The sequence below is a fragment of the Pseudonaja textilis genome, chromosome 12 (genome assembly GCF_049901715.1).
Source record: "Pseudonaja textilis isolate UNSWEBS1 chromosome 12, rPseTex1.2, whole genome shotgun sequence".
In the NCBI taxonomy this organism is placed as follows: Eukaryota; Metazoa; Chordata; class Lepidosauria; order Squamata; family Elapidae; genus Pseudonaja; species Pseudonaja textilis.
The window spans coordinates 16,749,541-16,769,817 of record NC_142001.1 but is presented as its reverse complement, the minus strand read 5'-3'; the positions used below and the strand labels follow the sequence as shown (position 1 = coordinate 16,769,817).

Here is a 20,277-nt window from a genome sequence, read left to right as displayed (position 1 = left end):
AATTGCCACTATAGCTTAGTGTGATTCACACACTGTGTTATAGGAGATGAAAAAAATCATAGTAGATTAACTAACCAAGGGGTGTAGCTAAATGCAGTGTTTCAGCTAGAAATTATAGGAGATATGGCTTTTGAGAAAACTGGAAATAGTCACATTGTTTAAAGTCTGGCTTGTTTCCCAAAGACAGTTTGCTGGTTGTTGGGAAGACTGAATGGTCCTTTTTTTTTTTACAGGAATCAAGAGGAAGAAAGAATCTCTTTTTTTCAAAAGCCAGTCTACAAATTTAAGCTTGGAAATTGATTAAATCCAAAAGTTGGATTTCCTGTCAGAAGAGGCAATGGGTGGGGAAAAAAGGAAAACGGTGGTAAATGAATATTCTATTTTTAAAATTATTTTTATGCTGTGATGGTCATTTTGAAAAATCCTTTCTTAGCGAGCACCTAGAAGCCAAGAAGCATGGGAAACGGGGAAAATGAACAGGGAAAATAAAGCAGCTAGAATTAGAAGCAACGGAAAGCATCCCAAACAGTTTCCGTTGTCCAGTGTTCCCTTGATTTTATCAGAGGGTTGAGAGAAGCCCCAAGGACACAACACTAATCCATCACTTAATTTCATCTCTTGAACATTCCCACACGCCTGATTGGCCCCAAAGACGTCCTGTTCGTTTAGCACTTTTCCTTTAAGCTTGATGGAATGTCTTGAAACATCAATGCCACAGAATTATTGGCTGGACATTGGTTGCCTAAGTGATGCTTGTGAGCAAACAACTTTGCAAAATCCACAGCCGGAACCTTGATCAACTTTGGAAACTTGCATCCTAAAGAAAAATAAGGTTTGGGTTTGTCTCGAGAGTGAAGCAAACCAGAAAGTGTTTTTGGTTTTTTTTTTTAAAGCAGGTAGACAAATTCCAAAGCCTCTTGGCTGGGTGACAGATTGACGTTCCCAAGTAATCTCTTACAAACAGCGGCTTGCTTTTTCTCATAGTGGTGGATCAAGCAGGCAATAGGGAGGTTTAAGAACATAACGTCCACGCGTTGCATTTTCCTTCCATGCATGGCTATCCCTCAAAGGCAACTCTAAAGGTAGCCAGGCACGTATTGCAAGGTGGAAGGTGGCAATAAGGAAGGGTTGGCGGCGGGGTTCTTTTTTTGCAGCACTGCTGTCGTGCAGGAAATATGGAAGAGCGATACAAGGCATGGTTTGCATGCAAAATAACAGAGTTGGAAGGGACCTGAGAGGTCTTCTAGTCCAACCCCCTGCTGAAGCAGGAAACCCTATACAATTCCAGCCAAATGGTTGTCCAATCTCTTCTTAAAAGCCTCCAGGGTTGGGACGTTTGCAATTTCTGGAGGCAAGTCGTTCCACTGATTAATTATTCTGTCAGGAAATTTCTCCTTAGTTCTACGTTGCTTTTCTCCTTGATTAGTTTCCATCTATTGCTTCCCATTGTGCCTTCAATTGCTTGGAGAATAGATTGAGCCCTTCCTCCTTGTGGCAACTGCTTGGATTTTGGAACACTGCTATCATGTCACCCTCAGTCCTTCTATTCATGAAACTAGACATAGCCAATTCTTGCAATGGTTCTTATGATTTAGCCTCCAAAACATTCTATGTTTAGTCCTTGGCATCTTCTGATAGGAGGAGAACAAGCTCTGCTTGAAACAATGGGGAGATATGAGAAGTTACCCCTTGTGGCCTTCAGGAAGCATTGTGCCACAGTGGTTAGAATGCAGTATTGCAGGCTAATTCTGCTCACTGCCAGCAGTTCGAATAGAACAGAAGAGAGGAGAGGAGAAGATGGAATAAGGAGTAGAATAGAATTGAACAGAACAGAATAGAATAGCATAGATAGAATAGAATAATCTTTATTGGCCAAGTGTGATTGGACATACAAGGAATTTGTCTTGGTGCAAATGCTCTCAGTGTACATCAAAGAAAAGATACATTCGTCAAAACTCATAAGGTACAACACTTAATAATAGTCATAGGGTACAATAAACAATTAAGTCATACTAGGAAACAGTCAATAAAAATCGTAAGGATACAAGCAACAAAGTTACAGACATACACTCACAATATTAATAGTAATAGTAGTGCAGATTTAGTAAATAGTTTGACAATGTCAAGGGAATTATTTGTTTAATAGAGTGATGGTGTTCAGGGAAAAACTCTCCTTGTGTCTAGTTGTGTGTAGTGCTCTATAGTGTCATTTTGAGGGTAGGAGTTGAAACAGTTTATGTCCGGGATGTGAAGGGGTCTGTAGATATTTTCACGGCCCACTTTTTGACTCATGCAGGATACAGGTCCTCGATGGAAGGCAGGTTGGTAGCCATGTTTTTTTCTGCAGTCCTAATTACTCTCTGAAGTCTGTGCCTGTCTTGTTGGGTTGCAGAACCAAACCAGACAGTTATAGAGGTGCAGATGACAGACTCAATAATTCAATTAAGTCAAATAATTAATTCAAATAATTAATAAGTTGAGTTGACTCAGACTTCCAAAGTTGGTAAAATGAGGAGGACCCAGATTGTTTGGGGGCAAGAGGCTATGTGTAAACCTCTTAGAGAGGGCTGTAAAACACTGTGAAGTGGTATATAAGTACTATTGCTATAATTCCTATAACCAGGAAGATTTAGACCAATTATGGTCTGCGGTACTAGCAGCTGATCAGAAGGTCTTCTATTATCTTACAAACTAGCAGATGTGTCACCACTTAAGATTTCATGATCACAATTAGATGATCTTCTATGATGCACATAAGAACGGAATCGGGCACACGGGTCAAGGATTTACCTACAATCCAGACATAACTTTTCCCCAGACTGTTTCTTCAGATTCTACACAGTGTTTTTTTTTTCTCCCCTCCGTCTTCTACAAGCTGAAGACAGAAAGAACCATGTCACTGGAAGAGAAATACATAATAATTACGGAGGACGAGGAAGATGAGGAGGAGGAGGAAGACATCCAGGAGGCAGCAACCTCGGTTGTTGGTAGAGTGGTCAAAGATGCCGTGGACCAAATCGTAGCCCTGCAGAAGGAAGAGGCAGGTACTCCCAGGTGGACATGAAGGTGTCAGGGCATTGGTGTCTGACTTGGGACTACTGGGCTCTAATTTGTACTCTTCTCAATCAACTTCAGGTGCCCAATACAAAATGCGAAATATTACTTGGATGAGGTGCACAGATTTCTCCATCGGAAAAGGCCTGTTGCAGATTGAGGACTATATGAAAGTAAGTTTCATGTCCAGCGTCTATGAAGATTCTCCGTCATCCAGGTCCTGGTTGTCCCAAAGGTGCTTTTTTCAGGAGGCAACTGGACTTTCTTGTTTGTTCTTTTGAAGACGTTTCACTTCTCATCCAAGAAGCTTCTTCAGCTTTGACTTCCATTCTGTCAGAGTTGAAGAAGCTTCTTGGGTGAGAAGCGAAACGTCTTCAAAAGAAAAAAAACAAGAAAGTCTAGTTGTCTCCTGAAAAATCACCTTTGGGTATAGCTACTGATATATTTCAAGGTAATACCTTTTCCCCCCATCCTTCCTTTTTATTCATTTCTCCATCATTGAAGTAACGGGACAAATCTTATTTTATTTGATTGCTTATTGTACCCTATTATTAAGTGTTGTATGTGATGATTCTTGACTCTTGACAAATGTCTCTTTTCTTTTGTGCACACAGACCATTTGCACCAAGACCAATTCCTTGTGTGTCCAATCACACTTGGCCAATAAAGAATTCTGTTCTGTTCTGTTCTGCTCTGTCTACTCCACTCTACTAAAACAGCCTTTTTTTTCCCAAAGAGGTGCTCATAACAGGACTGCTCTCTGATTTACAATACATTTATCCTTTCAGACATGGGAACTTCATGAAAGTTGGTTACACTGGAGCAACTATCTCAACAAACAGGAACTCCAGTATAGCACCCAGTATTATTACCGAGTCCGCTGGAGCATCCCGACATGCAGGAAGCCCATCCCGCGAGCCACAGCTTGTGTCTATTTCGTCATTGAGATTTCCAAAATCAAACCCAAAGTGAGTAATTTGAGGTCCTCTTGGGAGGCAATTAAGCTCAATTGCGATGAAGTCGTGTTAGGGATGCTCTCTCAAACCCATGAACTGTGGCTCCAACCAAGAACGCTCCCACCAACTGTTGTGGTTCGCCGGGAGCAGGTGTGGACGGCAGAGGTCTCTGACAGCAAGGACTCGGATGAGGGGCCTGCGTGTGATGTAGGGATGAGGCCAGGACTATCGGAGAGTGGAGTGCCGCCTTTGGAGCTTGTGGAGTCTGGCAGCAGTGACGCAGAGGACCCCGGGGAGCTTGTGCCCAGAGTGCGTGCACACAGGGCTGCTTGCAGGAAAGAGCAACTGAAGCAGCAAGGGTGACTCGGGAGTCAGGCTGGAAAGTGATGGCCCCTCCCATAAGGGATAAAAACCAGCCCTTGGGGATGTATTCTTTGCAGGAAGCAAAGTAATTCTTTAGACTCAGAGTCCTTGTTGAAGCCCTGCTTACTCCGGTTTGTTTTTAAAACTTCTGTCGGTGGATATTTAATCAGTAATTAATCTTCTGTTCTTGGCAGCCTTTTGCAACCTTGAAAGGGCTTGCTTTTGATATTGGACAATTAGGTTTAAATGTCTTTTGGCTGGGAATGCCCTTGTCAACTCATAAAACATTTGGTATACACATTTTATAGTTGACAACAGAAAGAAGGACGTTTCAAAAAGCAGGCGGCAGTGTGGAATCGAAAGTACATTCTGTTCATATTTTCTTCAAACACTGATTAAATGACTGAAGCTTCTACAGCGCAAAAATCTAATTGGAGAGCATGATTGATGACTTTTGGCTATGGAGGTTTTTCGTTGGATGATACACCCAGAGGGGTGGGGGAAAAAGCAGGATCAAGGGTGACAGTGAATTATGTATCTCAGAATTGGCTATGCCCAGGTAAATGCCGGACTTAGAACGTTACCTTCAAATAAATCTTTTTTAGTTTTGGGAGTGTGGCTTGAGGCTCATGATTTAATTGGAGTAACTGCTGGAATCCTGACAGCCCTGAATTCCCAGCACCACATTAAAATAGGTTTGCTTTTATACACAGTTTGTGTTGGTTTAATCTGAACAAGGCTTGGGTCTGAACACCAATACAGAGCAAGCTGCAAGATAGAAACTGTGACCAAACCCCACACTCTTTTAGGACTGATGATGTTTCCTAGTTTGGTAATGAGACGTCTGCAAGAAAACCACCAGTCTTGGAGAGCATCTGGGATTCTAGGACCAGAATCTGATCACAATAGAGATGGGAAATTATTGGCTTTTTGTACAAGCAGTCCTTGGCTTAAAACCAATCATTTAGTGACTGTTAAGAGGTTAAACTAGCCCCATTCATAAAACTAATCTTTGGTTTTCTATCTGATACAGATGCTGCCGATTGAAGTATTCTTTGTGGTGGAAACCAATAAGCTCGTTCACAGGTACGTTCACACACCCCAATCAACTGGTTTAAAAGATCTGGGTTCCCACTTTGCCATAAGAACTATTTGTATTAGGTAACCCTTTAATATAAAATGAAAAATGTGAGTGTAAAATACTCAGGGCTGTTTTCTATTTATACAGGCCAGGAAAAACTCGATTCAAAGAGAAGTGGCTCAAAGATGTAATTGAAAGTAAGATTGTCATGATGGAGACTGTGGATTTTTAGTTTTGCTGGGACGATTAGAAATTAAAACCCCTCTCTCTCTATCACTGCTTTTGTTTTTATTTTTTGGTAGCAAAATTCAAGAGTTGCTGTAATCAAACCCTTGTTTTGATCTCTTTGGGTCATTCGTGTCAATGAAGTGCAGGAAGAAAAAACTTTTAACCAAATTGTTTATGGAGATTTTCAGTCATCCAATGACTTCAAAGAGTTGAGATGGAGTCATTTAGTTTAGGAGTTGAAGTAAGCCTGAGAAAACTTGTGCTCCAATCCACCTCTAAGTTTATGGAAAGCCACAGGATGAACCTTGTCATTCTCTCAGCCTGGATCTGCCTCTCCTGGCTATTGTGAGGATAGCAATGGAGAACGGCGGGCTCTGTACGTAACCTTGAGCTCCAATAAAAGACGGAGAGGCATTTATTGAACAAATAGGAAACTGTTCTGACCAAGGCTTCCTGAAACCGTAATTAAGCACTTAGTTAAAACAACTCTTTGTTTTATTTCAACACTGGGAATTATGTTCATTCCCAGCCTGTAATAAGTCCCAGTCCCTCGAGATAAGCACCCACCTTTCTCGCCTTTGAATTGCTGCCAACTAGAATGCCAAATGAACTATAAAAAAGCCAAACAAAGTACAAAGTCCACACAGAGCTTCAAGATTTAATCTGAGCAGAGCGAACGACTTTGCTTCCTGCAAAGGTTTCTTCATCTTTGTCTGTCCTTTATCCCTTATAGGAGGGACAATAACCTCCCAGTCTTACTCCCGAGTCGCCCCTTTTGTCTCAGCTGTTTTTGCCTTCTAGCAGCTCTGTGCATTGGGAACAGGCTCCTCTGGTTCCTCTGCCTCGCTGCCAGACTCCGGAGGCTTTGGAGTCAGCATTCCACTCCCAGATGCCCCTGGCCCGATCTCTGCATCGGACGTAGGACCCTCGTCTGAGTCCTCCCAGACTGGTCCCCGTTCTTCCCCACTGTCCGATTCCACTGCTGTCTACGCAAGCTGCCGGCGAACCACAACAGAAACTGGCACACCTCAAAAAAACAACACATAGCCATCTGTACTTAGGGAGGACATTTTAATTTTAAAAATAGACTTTAGAAGTGGTGTACCATACCGGAACTGTGCAAAAAAGTAATGTCCAGAATGCATTCAATAAAGCTGTCCTTGATACTGGGGTGTAGTTACATTGGGATTTTCTTTTCTTCCTTGTTTCAAAACATGGCTCCAGCTTTGCTTCTAAAGTTTATGGGGCACTCCAAATTTACAAAAGGCAACAGAAACTGAAAACTCCCACAATACGTGGCAGTTGGTACATGGGCTTTGAATTCCAACCCAACATATTTTATCTATAGATAAAACCACTGAAGAAACTAAAGGGTTAAAAACTTACTCAGATGAATATTCCATCTTCTATTTACACTTAGTTGAGCAGGAAATACATTTACCGATCCGCAAAAGCATTCTTGCTTGCAAAATGATATTAAACCTGCAAAAAAATCTCAAAATGAAAAGAATATTTTGTGTTCCTATTTACAAGGAGTCTGCAGGAGATGCCCCACACTTGATGGTCTGAGCCAGAGAACATGATTTAAACCATTTTTCTCTGTTTTTAATGATCCATCCACTCCTATTTGTGTCTGTTGGAGGCAGGAAGCTTATAAAGGCAACCATCAGTATTAAAGCTACTTCTGTCTTTTGGGGGCATAGAGTCAGACCCAGGGTATGTTCTGGCCATTTTTCACAAAACACACTCGTCTTATAAGAGACCTTGTTGTTTCATTCAGGGCTTAATATTTTCTTCTTGTCAAAGTGGATAGAAAACAGGTCTTCTCTCAACCCCCATAAATGGAAATCTTTGCTCCATTTGCTCTGGTTTTCTTTTTTCTTTTTAAAGTGCTACTTTCTCAACCAAAAAGAAGCAACAGTATCTCAATAGCTTCTGGGCATTATGGTGGTACCGATTGGCCTGCTTTGGTTATTCTGACTTGGATTGCAAGTTGGAAAGACCCTGCGAGTTAGTTCCAAGGCCTCACCAGACCAATTAGGGTTCTGAAGCTGGATATCTCAGGGACTGTTTCCCCCGCAAATTCCCCATAGCACAAGGCAGTGTCAGGGCCCCACCCATCTGCCCATCACTAGGGAGGACACGTCGTTCATTTCTCATCCTTGCTCTTAGTTTTTCGGTAGACCATTTCCCGGAAGCTGGCTAGGATCTTGTTTTCTCTCTTCCGCCTTTCCTCCTGGTTGAAAGACGCCAGGGCCCTCTTCTCATCCGCGCTGTAGATCTGGTTCTCTTTCCGCAGACGGACCGCCTCCATTCGCCGATGCCTAAGGAGAGAGACGGTGCCCATCGGTGAACGACCAACACTCAAGGCATCAACCAGTGACAAGAGCATTTGTCAACTCATAAAACATTTCTACGCCTGTTTTAGAGTTGCCATGAACGGGGTGGGTGGGGGTGGCACAATTTCATTTTAATGTATGCCAATTTGAGTACGTTCATCGTGACAATAAAGTTATTCTAGGTCTTCTATGTCTAAAAGCTTACCGCACAGATGCACAGACTGAAATTCCTAGATGGCATATTATTGCCAAATGCTACTGCCAAACCATCATTTTTGATTGGACAGAAACAAAAGAATTCTACAGATGAGGGTATAATCATGATGAAGTGCAATTCAATATAATTCAGTATTCTTCATTACAATTTGGTGTAAAATACAAGCAAGATCCAATCTAGTCTTTGTTCTGAGATCCAATCTAGTGTTTGTGCTTTTGGAAGGGCTAATCAAAGTCAAGGCTAGCTCTTAGCCCTCACAGCAATTTTTTAATCTGGTCACTTACCTGCTGCCACTCATAACGTAGCCGGATTTCTCAAAGGAAGCGATTTCTTCGCTGGTAAGGCCGATCTCGCCTCTCCTGGGGATCCGTTTGCCCGCCTTGACGTACTCGGCCATGGCGGCACCTTCACCGGGCAGCAAAGCGTGTCCATAGCTTCAGGGGAGGAAGAGAATGCCGATGTAAACCACAGCAAGTACAAAAAAAAGAGCTGCTTTCCCCAAAGCCTGGTGTTGCAGTTCACCCTCTGTGTGCGATCTGAATCTACAACCATTCTACTCCCTCCTAGTCTGTTATCAGCCACGGAGGAGAGCACTCACTTCAAAGGACGGTCGTCTTGAGAAGCGTGAGTGATGGGAGCTTCTGGGCCAATAAAATCCACGGAGTCGGGGTTTTCTGCAATAAATAAAGGAGAAAACAAATCCTAACCCAATGAAAGCTACGGCAGTATGGATCACTAATATACAATTGTGACAAAGCCTGTTTTGTGGGAAAAAAAAACACGTATGTTGACTAAGAAAAGCAGACCTCCTTTGGTCTTTTTAATTGCCAGCAGAAAGGGAGCGGGGAACCCAGATTCACTTAACAACCGGGCTACTAACTTATCAATGGCGGCGATTCACTTAACAGCTATGGCAAGGAAAGTTGTAAAATGGGGGCAAGAGTCACTTAACAAAACGTCTGAGTTAACAACAGAAATGGTGGGCTCAATCGTGCTCCTCAGTTGAGGACTATCTGTACATCATTAATGAACAGGAATGATAAAAGAGACAAAAAGCATAAAAAAAAATACAATCCAGGCGACTGGAAAGAAGGATGTAAACACAAGAATATCCTTAAAATTAGCTAGTAATCTCCCAATGAAATGAGTTTGAGTTTTAGACTGTTCTGAGATGAGCGCATGTCTCTTAATCAAAAGGATTACTTGAGCACATCACTTGAGTTTAGTTAGCCCTTCCGCAGTGGGAACCACGTACTTGATCTCTCAATCCAGAGATCGTCCCCATGTAGAGTTCCCTCGTCAGAGTCTTCGCTGCTCGAGTCACTAGAATCCTTCCTGCTCTTCTTACTCTTCTTTTTCTTGCTCTTTTTCCTGGCCATTAAAAGAGGGAGAGGATTTGGAGAGCCACCATCAGGGAAGAGAAAAACCAACGATTACAAGAATAAAATGCTTTGGTTACAGCACTATCTGCAAAGGGGCCACAGCAAGCTAGGATCTCAAACTCTTCATTCTTTTCTCTTTCTAGCTGGCATAAATAGGGTTTTATGTTTTATTTGCTCAATAACAATAACAAAAGCTGAAAGTTAAGCCAGCATTTTAGGAGTTCTTTCTATTAACAAGACAGATTTTGGCTTGTCCATAGGCAGTTAAGGGAAGAATGGTATCATATTTAATACAGGAAGCATGCAATTATTTTTAAATGGGTTCTTACTTTCTATGCTTCTTTCTCTTCTTCTTGGCTCTTTTTTTCTCCTCCTCACCTGAAGTATTAAATAGAAAAAAAAAAAATAGGGGGAGGGGGGAGACACAAGAAGGAAATCTTTAAAACCTGATTTTGTTTCCAAGAGAGATAAAAACTAGCACATTCGAGTAACCAGATTAAGGAAATAAATTAAAAAGATTAAGATGCAAATCTCCAATTCTGTTGTGAATTTTAAAGGATGAACTTAAATCAATGTTTTTCTCTTGGTCTGATAAAACAGAGGGAACAGTGAAACAGTAATACTGTTCCAGTAGTCAGTGAATCGCACTGGATATGCTGTGTAAATAAATATGAACTGCTGGCAGGGGAATTCTGGGAGTTGAGGTCCACAAGTCTTAAAGTTGTCACAGCTGAATTCCTTGGTTCCAGATACATATATTGAATTATATCTGAGAATTTTTAAATATGTAATTCCCTATTAGTTTAATGATACAATAACTGCTGGCACGATATACTGATTCTCTATTAAGTAAAACACTTGAAAGTACACGTACATATTCTATATTCTTGTAAAAAGACACTTAAACGTTAAACTGAACCAAACTCATCATATTCCTTTTTCATATCGGCAAAAATATGGATTTTTTTCCCCTCTGTATTTAATTCAAATTTAATCCAAATCAAGAAAGAACGTTATTCCCAACTATCACCTGAAACTTACGTGCTGCAGCCTTTTTCTTCTTTTTCTTTTTCTTCTTCCTTTTCTTCTCTTCCTCTAAAAAAAATTTTTTTTTGAAAAGTGTCTGTTTTATAATCAGATAAACAATTCATTTCTAATATACTGATGAAGATTCTTAGTCATCCAGGGGGAATTCTCTGGAAGTTGGGTTACGGAAAACTTATTAAAAATAACTTCCAAACAATTCAGTACTTCCTCCTGAAATAGGATCCACTGATTGTCGGTTGCAGAGGTGCAAGACAGTTACAGCCAATCCTCGACATAACCCCACAATGGAACCCAACATTTCTGTGGCATTTGTTAAGTGAGTTTTCCTCCGTTTTATGACCACTCGCCACAGTTTAACAACTGTGAATCACTGCAGTTGTTAAGTTAGCAACAATCTGGCTTCCCCGTTGATTTTGGTTGTCAGAAGGTTGCAAAACAAGATACCTATAACCCGGGGACACTGCAACTGTCATAAGTATGAACCAGTTTCCAAGCAATGGAATTCTGATCTCGACTGTGGGGATGCTGCAACGGTCATAAGTGTGAAAAATGGTCATAAGTCGCCTTTTTCATTGCTGTTTTAACTTTGAATGGTCACTAAATGAGTTGCTGTAAGTCGAGGATTACCTGTAAGTACCCCTCTTTTTTAAAAAAACAACAACCACCCTTTATTTCAGAGCAATATAGGGGAACAGGTTTGTCATGCCCCTGTCGGAGTCTGAATCCAAGGAGGAAGACGAACAGTTGACAGGGAGTGGGAGTGTGGCTCCGTTGACTGTGGAGGCTAGGGAAGGGCAAAGTCTGGCTGGGCAGAGCAGGGAAGAGGTAGAACAAGGGAGAGGGAATTCGGAGAAGCACCCAGGCCCACCCCCTCTTCATCCTAGAGCACGCAGGGAGGAACGGAGAAGTGAGCAACATGGGTCGTGTGGCTTACGGGGGAGGAAAGAGCCCTGATTCCCTTCATTAGCCACACCTGGGAAGAGAGTTTAAAAGAGATGCAAGCTGACTACAGCATCTGCTGGGTACAAACGTTAATTTATCTTGCATTGACTTTGGTTATCTGTGTTCCTGGCATCCTTCCAACCGTGTTGAATTACTGCCGTTCCTTCATGTCTGGAATTCATTCTCCTGCCCTGCCAGACTAATTACCTCATTTTGCCCTGTTTGGACTTATAGTTACTGTTTTTGTTGACCATGTTTTGGACTTGATTCTCTGCAGCCAAAGGCTGTTCCTAGGAGAGTTTTTCTCCGGCCAGGAGGTGACCAGGACATTGGGAGCAAAATTGGAGCTAATAAAGCGACTCCTACTGATTATCTGACTGTGTTGTCTTTGTGCCATGCCCGAAGTTATCACAAGGTTGTTGCAGCAAAAAAGCTTTCAAACCACATCTATAGTTTTCAGAGAACACACATTTTTCCTGAGTTAAGAAGCAGCCATCTGGAATTATTTTGGACAAATTTGGAAATGCCATTTACAACTGAAAGTAAAATGAGTTCCCCACAGATATTTCTGAGGTAGTCAAACTTTATCTTAAACACATTGCAGTACCTTCTGAACTGGACTCGGAAGTGCTGCTTTTTTTAGATGATCCATCTTCATCTTCTGCGGGTGTATGTTCATCAGAACTAGATTTAAAAAGCAGAATTTAATCTTAAGATCTATCAACTAGAGTGCCCAACGTGAAATACAAATGTAACTTAAATTAAATGCAAGTTTTACTCTGGCTCAGGAAGTTTTGGTGAGAGTCCCCAGATTTCAGGTGCTCCTAGTTCGCCTATTCGTTCTCTCTCATTTAGTCGTCTGTGAAAAAATATATATTTATAGTCAGAACTGCAGGAAAATGAAATCTTCAAATTTAAATGTTAATGCGCAAACGGAAAAGTGGTGGAGAAAGCCCTCAGATTTTCAAGAAAAGGACTGCAAATCCTTCCTCAATTATCCTCCTGGGCTGGCTAGCATTCTGAAAGCCTTCTGCCCGGCTTTTAATTAACTTTTAACACTGAATTTTAATCAATAAATTAAATCACAAGGATTGCCTTCTTAAATTTTATATCCTATTTTTGAGTTTTAGTATTTTATTAGTTCACTGTCCAGACTCCCTTTTTTAGGGAGATGAGCAAAAAAGTTTGGTCAAATAAATGAACTGTCAAACACTCTAAAATATATATTTTAACAAATCTGCCCTGTGTTTTATCCTGGTACTTATCAAACACCCCCACTTTATTAATCAATAGAATAGAATAGAATAGAATAGAATAGAATATGGAATAAGGAGTTAGCATGAATAAATAAATAAATAAAATATAATTCTTTATTGGCCAAGTGTGATTGGACACACAAGGAATTTGTCTTGGTGCAAATGCTCTCAGGGTACATAAAAGAAACGATACATTCGTCAAGAATCACTATTATTAATACTATTATTACTTTTACAGTATTTATTGTTTTATTTTACTGTTTTTACCCCACAAAGCTAACGGTGGAGGGGGTTACTAATAACACTGAGTGTCCTTGGTGTTTATTATAATCGTTGCTATTATTACTGTTACTATTAATAGTAATGACAGTAATAGTAATAATAGTAACACCGTAGTAATAGTAATATAATAATAACAATAGTAAATAATATTATTGGGTAGGGCAGGAGGACCCAAAACCCAACATCTGGCTGACAGCGAGACCAACCACAAACAAGAAGAACCTCGGCTTTTCAACCGTCCCAGAGCCGAGCCCGCCCACCCGGCGGGCCGCCACTCGCCTCTGACGCAGCGACTCCTCCTGCTCCTTGCCGTAGTGCTCCGGGTCGTGCCGGTAACCGAAGTGATGCGGGCGTCGGAAGCCGTTGCGCTCCCGAGAGCGAGACCTGCGGCTGCGACTGTGCCTGGACGGGGAAGGGCTGGCCGAGCCGCTCTCTCGTCCCCGGCGGGGCCCCGGGGAGTCCAGGGGGCTCCGCGAACGCGAGACCGGCCCCATGGCAGCTGCTCCTGCTGCTTAGGCGGCCAGGCCTCGGCGGCTTCTCTAGGCCCCAACATCGCGACTTCCGGTTTTCTGACGTCACACCCGCAAACCGCCATATGCTCCGCGCGCCGCCTCCGCTCTTCTTTTCGGAAGAGTCACTTCTGGCCCTAGAAGCACGAAAGTGTAAGAGGTGCGCGCAAGTCTTCACTTACGGCGCCGCTTTGATCCTATACTCGGGATCCGGCTAGTGCTAAGCACGGTCGAGCAGCTTTTCTGAGGGAAAACCGGCGTGTAGCCTGGATGTCTTCACAAAGGACTCCCGAAGCACTTCGGACCCTTTCCTTCACAGGGCAGTCCTGCTGAAAAAAAAGAAAAGAAAAAGAAACGGTCCGTCGGTTTACCTCTTCCCCGTGCCTCACTTCCGGCCCGGTGATCCGCGCCCCGCCGTTCGATCTTCCCCTCAGCCCCTTCCCCTTCTTCATAACAAAGCCGTTCAGGCTCCTTTTCGGCTCCTCCGACCCTCCGTGCGTGGGAGAAGAACCGCTTTCTCCCGCCACTTCCGGTCGGTGCGCTCTCTCTTTCCCTCCGCCCGGCTCCCTTGGGCAGGCTCCGCTGGAGTTCCGCAAGGCGGTTCCTTTGTGCTCGGATGGGCTGCCGCCGGTGAGACGCGATGGAGCCGGGCGCCATGAGCGAGGCGGGCGGCAAGGCTGCGGGTAAGAACCGCCGTCCTCGGCCTCCCTCGGAGAGACCAGGCCGGAGCACGGGAGCCGGGAACGGGGCGGGGGAGGGGGGAGAAACCCGGGCTGGGCGAGCGATGCCCGCCCGGCCTTGTTCGCGGGAGGGCGGCGGACGCGTGGCCGGGCCGGGCTTGGCCCGGGCTTCCCGCTCAGCCCCGAGCTTGGCTGGCTCCCGCATGCTGCCAAGTGAGCGAGAAGGCGGCCGGGCCGAAGAAGCTGTTTTGCCTTGAGGCCTTCTCCCTTCTCCCTGCCAAGCCAGCCCGGCTGGTTGCGGTGGATACGTTTTCCCCGGTGCTGCTGTGCCCTCCAACCGGCGCCTCCTCGATATGGGAAGAAGGCTGAGTCCCTCCTGCACGAGCCCCCAAGAAGCCTTTGGAGCCTCGGGCCGAATTGCTTTATTTCAAAACACCCCCCCCCCAAATTCTCCCCCAAAGGAAGGATCCCAATAGGTAGTAGGATCCTATAGGTAGGATGCGTCTCCCAAAGGTGCTTTTTTTTTCCAAGAGGCAACTGGACTTCCTTGTTTTTTTCTTTTTCTTTAAAGACCTTTCACTTCCCATCCAAGAAGCTTCTTCAGCTCTGACTGGATGGTGGGCGATGGAAGGATTGATATTCCTTGCAAACAGAGCTGGTCATTCGCAGCCTTTTCGATGGGAAGCGAAAGGTCTTCAAAGAAAAAGACAAGAAAGTCCAGTTGCCTCCTGAAAAAAATAAAATAAAAGTACATTTGGGACAAATGTCTACAGAGATTTCCAGTCATCCAGGTAATCGTGGTTGTCCCAAAAGTGCTTTTTTTTTTTTTTCAAGAGGTAAGTGGACTTTCTGGTTTTTTCTTTGAAGACATTTCGCTTCTCCTCCAAGAAGCTTCTTCAGTTCTGACTTGATGGTGGGAAAGCTTCTTGGAGGAGAAGCGAAACATCTTCAAAGAAAAAATCCCAGAAAATCCAGTTGCCTCTTCAAAAAAAAAAAAAAAAAAAGCACCTTTGGGACAACCAGGATTACCTGGAGGACGGGGAATCTTTACAGATTTATATGATCCTATCAACTTCAGATTGGAGACCTGCAGCAGGGATGAAATTCCACCTTTGACACCTGCTGGAGCCATGGAGGGGCTTGATCTATGTGGGGAGTGGGTTTTTTGTTTCTTTGCAAAAGTAGAGAGCTGGGGACTAACCTAAAATCATTATTAATGGATAGAAACTTTGCCATAATATATTAAAAGGAAGGGGGCAGTGTACCATATCCTTTATTTATTGGTCAAATTTCTACAGCTGCCCATCTCCCCCCACCCCCAGGGAGTCTCTGGGCATGATATAACTAACAGTAAAAAAACGTTCCATGAAAGCCGTTTAAAAGCAAGGGGCATGAATTAAAAGCCAGATCACCAGAGGGAAGATATTAAATATAATGCAAGTCAGAGCATAGGCTCTATATAAGTAGAATTATTTAGCTTAATTCTTTGAGGTTGTAATCCACATAGGCTGGGCTGGTATACAATAGAAGGTTTGGCTGGTTTGTGGTTGAGAATAACTCTTAAAAACATTTTTTTTCCCCCAAGGCGGGGCGGGGAGGGGGGAGAATACATTGCATATGTATTCTGGGGAGAGCATCGCAATTTTATTGGTGAAAGTTAAGATTTAAAGCTCAAAAACTGAATCGAATAAACAAAGCCTTTCAAATGGGAAAAATGCCCATCTTCTCATGCTGATAAAAACTACTACAGATCATAATAGGAAGGTAAGAACTTGCAGTACTTTAACAGGAGCTGCTTGTAAAGAAAGATGAGTTAGTTGGTGCCTTTTGATAAGCTAAGCCCCCGGGCCTCAAGAATATCAAAAGCCAATTCACACAAATGGCTCTTTCACACCCATGCACTTTCCTTTTTTTGCTGCAAAGCCCTTAAAACACATCCAATGGATGTTGATTTGCTGGAAGAAATGGGTTGTTTTTAAGTTTAGGGTTCAGAGGGTGCAAATCTAGTCTATTGGGTATGTACGTATGTATATGAGATATATAGATTTTATATAATTATATCTTTAATATATATGTGTATATTTTATATATATCTTTTATATATGTACCTTATATATATAATTTATATATATCTTTTATATATATATATATCCATCTCTCTCTCTCTCTCTCTCTCTATATATATATATATATATATATATGAGATGTATAGATTTTATATATATAATTATCTTTAATATATACATGTATATTATACATATATGTATAGAGAGAGAGAGTTAAGAAAACATATGTTAAGAAAACTATCTATCTATCTATCTATCTATCTATCTATCTATCTATCTATCTATCTATCTATCTATCTATCTATCTATCTATCTATCTATCTAGACTCTCTAAAAGATGAGAGATTCGGGATTTTTGTTCCTTTGGACCCCCCTAAGAGCTAAAATCCCTTTTCGGCCACTATCTTAAATGGAATTTCCTCCGTTTATTCAGGAGCAGAGCTGACGCTCAGCAAGGAACCGACGTCCAATCTCCCATTATATATATATTTGTTGGGATGCTAACTCTTGCGAAGAGAGTTTTGCAGATTTGCAACCAGCACCCCGTGCCAATGTTACTGCATCCCCCCCCCCAGAAAGAGACCCAGGAGGTCGGCCTGGAACCCAGCCAGACCCGTGTCTGCAGCATTTGCACGCGGGTGCTTTCTTTGCACGGGATCATGCCTCCCAGCCGCAGCCGAGAGAGAGAGAAAACGGGAAGGAAAATATATATATATATTTTTTCAGCCCGGGAACGCTCCGAAGCCGAAAATCCCCGAAGACTCTTTTTTTCTTCCCCCCCTCCCGAAACCCGAACGCCTTCGGCTAGCGACTCCTCCCGCTCGGCTTCTCGCCGGGCGCAGCCGAGCGGGGTTCGGGCAGGCGCGAAGGCCTCCGAGAGGGGTGTTCGGGCGGAGCGCGACGGCCGCTGAGCGGCTCCGGAAAGAGCCGAGGGGTCGGGCAGGGCTGGGAAGCGTCGCGACGAGCGAGCGGAGGGACGCGGGGCTGGTTGGTTGCGGGGCGAAGAGCCGAAGACGCGGGGCGGAGCGGAGGTACAGCAGGCCGGTCTCTTGTTTTGTCCGGCCGGCAGCGTTGGAGCAGGGCCGGCTTCGGGCCAGCCGAGTCCCCTTCCCTGCTTCCTGCAACCCCCCAACCTCCTCCCGGTGGGTTAGCTGCTCCTGCAGGTGCCTGGGGACTACAATACCCATCTTCTGAACTCTGGGGTGGCTTAGCCTCTTGGAAGAAGCCCCCCCTTCTCCACCTGGACTCCCATGCCCATCTAGCACAGCCCCTGAAGTTCATTGAATGAGAAAAAAAAACCCTCTTTATTCGCACCCATCAACAAGGCCTGAGTTCAGTTTCTTCTGTGGTTGCCTACAGGAGAGGCGCTTTCCGAAACATTTCTTTTTTCTTTCTTCTCTCCTTTCCTCTCTCCCCCTTCTCTTTCTTCTCTCGCTCTCTTCTCTTTTCTCTCTCTTTTCTCTTTCTCCCCATCGTTCTCCTCTCCTCTGTTCTCTCCCCATTCTCTCTTTCCTCTCCTCTCTTTTTTCCCCTCTTTCTCCTCTCCTTTCCTCCTCTCTCTCTTCTCTTTCTTCCCTCTCTCTTTTGCTTCTCATTTCTGTTCTCTCTGTTTCCTCTCTCCTCTTTTCTTTCCTCTTTCTCTTTTCTGTTCTGTTCTCTCTCTTTCCTTCTTTCTCTTTTCTGTTCTTTCTTTTCTCTCTCCCTTTCCCCTCTCCTCTTTTCTCTCCTCCCTCTTTCTCTGTTTCTCCTCTTCCCTTTCTTTCTCCTCTCTTTTCCGTTCTGTTCTCTCTTTCCTCTCTGTTCTTTTCTTTCCCCTTTCTTTCTTCTCTCTTTTCTTTCCACCTCTCTTCTCTTTCTCCCCTCTTTCTCCTTTCTTTTCTGTTCTCTCTCCCCTATGTTCTCTCTCTTTCCTCTCCTCTTTTCTTTCCTCTTTCTCCTCTTTTTTCTGTTCTCTTTCTTTTCTCTTTTCTCCCTCCCTTTCCTCTCTCCTCTTTCTCTGTTTCTCCTTTCCTTTCTTTCTCCTCTCTTTTCTGTCCTCTCTCTCCCCCTCTTTCTCCTCTCTTTCCTTTTTCTACCCTTTCTCTCGCCTCTCTTTTCTTTCCTGTTCCTCTTTTTACTCTCTTCTTTCTGTCTCCTCTCTCTCTTTTCTCTCTTTTTTATCAGCCTGGGTTCTAACTCCCATGCTTCCTGGCAAGGGAAGGATTGGATGAGTGGCAAGCTTGCTTAAGGAGGAATTCTGGAAAGCCACCCTCCTCTCTTCCCAACAGAACAGCTTGACAACTCGGTGCATTGTGACTACAGTAACCATCATCCCTGGCCAGCAGGGCCAGATAATTCTTTTCAGGACTAGCTTGGGATAGAGAGAAGAGGAAAGTCGGCGTCTTAGAGCTGAGGAAACGACTTGGCAACTCCTTTCCCTTTGCTCTTTTGCTCTTCCTCCCACTTCCATTGGCTGATTTCTGGATAGGTGCCGCTCCCATCATCCCCAGCCAGCAGGGCTGAGGGAGGTGTAATCCTAAAGCAATGCGGGGGAGCTAAGAAAACCTGGTTCTCTTAGAGCTGTGGCCCTGGGGAAACTTTTAATTCTGCAACCCTTCCAGCTCTTTTAGCTTGCAATTTCTATCCTCTTGTAGCTAGTGATGGGATTTGGAGTCCATCCTGACCAGAAAGGCTGACAAGCAAGGCAGCAAATCGGCTGAGGGTGAGAAAAAATCCGCTTGTTTAGACATGACCAAAACACTCTTGTCTTGAAACTGGTCCTGTGAGGGTTGAGGAATGAACATGTCTGCATCTTGCTTCTGGGCTAAACCCAGATATAAAACCCAGATTTTTATATCAGGACCTGGTCTGTGTTTTGGGGGGCTGCTTCAAAGAGCCCCCGAACAGAAAAAAGAAAAACCCTGAAAACTCAGATGGCGCTCAATGCCTGCGTCCTAGTCTCCCTTGCCATGTAACTTAAGGGCTTCTGGAACTTTCCACAAGGACAGGGAATTTCAAGCAGAAATGACCTGAATTTTGCAGACATGTTTGAGAAAAACAAACGCAATTGCACATCGTGCCTTTCTTTCTTTCTGGTGGCAACAGCCCCATAGGCGTGACTAAATCCAGCCTTCTGAGCCTGACTATCCCACTTGACTTCCTTGTCTAAGAAGCAGGAGTGAAGCGTATATTTTAGCATAATTAACAACTTTCATTGTGATCTTGTAAAAAAGCCATGTCACACCCCTGTCAGAGTCTGAATCCAAGGAGGAAGATGAGTAGCTGACAGGGAGTGGGAGTGTGGCTCCGTTGGCTGTGGAGGAAACTGGGGAAGGGCAAAGCCCGGCTGGGCAGAGCAGAGGAGACAGAGAATAAGGGAGAGGGAGTTCAGAGGAAGACCCAGGCCCACCCCATCTTCATCCTAGGGCACGCAGGGAGGAATGGAGAAGAGAGCAATGTGGGTTGCATGGCTTATGGGGGAGGAAAGGGCCCTGATTCCCTTCATTAACCACACCTGGGAATGAGAGTTTAAAAGAGATGCATGCTGAGTATGGCATCTGCTGGGAACAAACATGAGTTTATCTTGAGTTGACTTTGGTTATCTGCATTTCTGGAATCCTCCCAACTGCCATTCCTTCACCTCTGGTATTCCTTCTCTTGCCCTGCCAGACTAATTACCTCCTCTTGCCTTGTTTGGACTTATAGTTACAGTTTGTGTTGACCACGTTTTGGACTTGATTCTCTGCAGCCAAAGGCTGTTCCTGGGAGAGTTTTTCTCCAGCTTAGAAGGTAACCAGGACATTGGGGGCAAAGTTGGAGCTAATAAAGTTGGAGCTACTGATTATCTGACTGTGTTGCCTTTCTGCCACGCCCCTTTGGGTCATCACAAGCCAAGG

General features: G+C 43.9%; 3 protein-coding genes across 5 annotated transcripts in view; 2 read left to right on the top strand and 1 right to left on the bottom strand.

Annotated features, from left to right (window-relative positions):
- Nucleotides 1–224: 224 nt before the first annotated feature.
- On the top strand, nt 225–5,773 carry AKAP14 (A-kinase anchoring protein 14). Of its 2 annotated transcripts, XM_087941128.1 has the most exons (6): nt 225–364; nt 2,876–3,044; nt 3,136–3,227; nt 3,843–4,022; nt 5,407–5,459; nt 5,602–5,773. In XM_087941128.1, exons 1-6 carry the CDS (start codon nt 338–340, stop codon nt 5,684–5,686), a joined length of 606 nt encoding a protein of 201 aa, XP_087797254.1. In that variant the 5' UTR covers nt 225–337; the 3' UTR covers nt 5,687–5,773. The 2 variants fall into 2 exon arrangements, with proteins under 2 accessions (XP_087797254.1, XP_026558932.2); XM_026703147.2 differs by lacking the exon at nt 225–364 and having other exon boundaries at nt 2,611–3,044; nt 5,602–5,766.
- A 963-nt stretch (nt 5,774–6,736) lies between these two features.
- Nucleotides 6,737–13,793, bottom strand: NKAP (NFKB activating protein). The gene is made up of 9 exons (XM_026702910.2): nt 13,427–13,793; nt 12,388–12,468; nt 12,217–12,293; nt 10,662–10,715; nt 9,950–9,998; nt 9,494–9,609; nt 8,837–8,912; nt 8,523–8,672; nt 6,737–8,006 (listed from the first exon to the last, which is right to left on the bottom strand). Exons 1-9 carry the CDS (start codon nt 13,639–13,641, stop codon nt 7,832–7,834), a joined length of 993 nt encoding a protein of 330 aa, XP_026558695.1. The 5' UTR covers nt 13,642–13,793; the 3' UTR covers nt 6,737–7,831.
- Nucleotides 13,794–14,221: 428 nt separating this feature from the next.
- Nucleotides 14,222–20,277, top strand: part of ZBTB33 (zinc finger and BTB domain containing 33) — a 13,796-nt gene continuing 7,740 nt past the window's right edge. The window contains exon 1 of one of the 2 annotated variants that reach the window (XM_026702909.2): nt 14,222–14,339. In XM_026702909.2, coding sequence (XP_026558694.1) covers nt 14,297–14,339 — 43 coding nt within the window. In that variant the 5' untranslated portion in view covers nt 14,222–14,296. Of the gene's footprint in view, nt 14,340–17,325; nt 17,434–20,277 lie in introns of those variants that run through there. The other variant, XM_087941113.1, reaches the window with a different exon arrangement.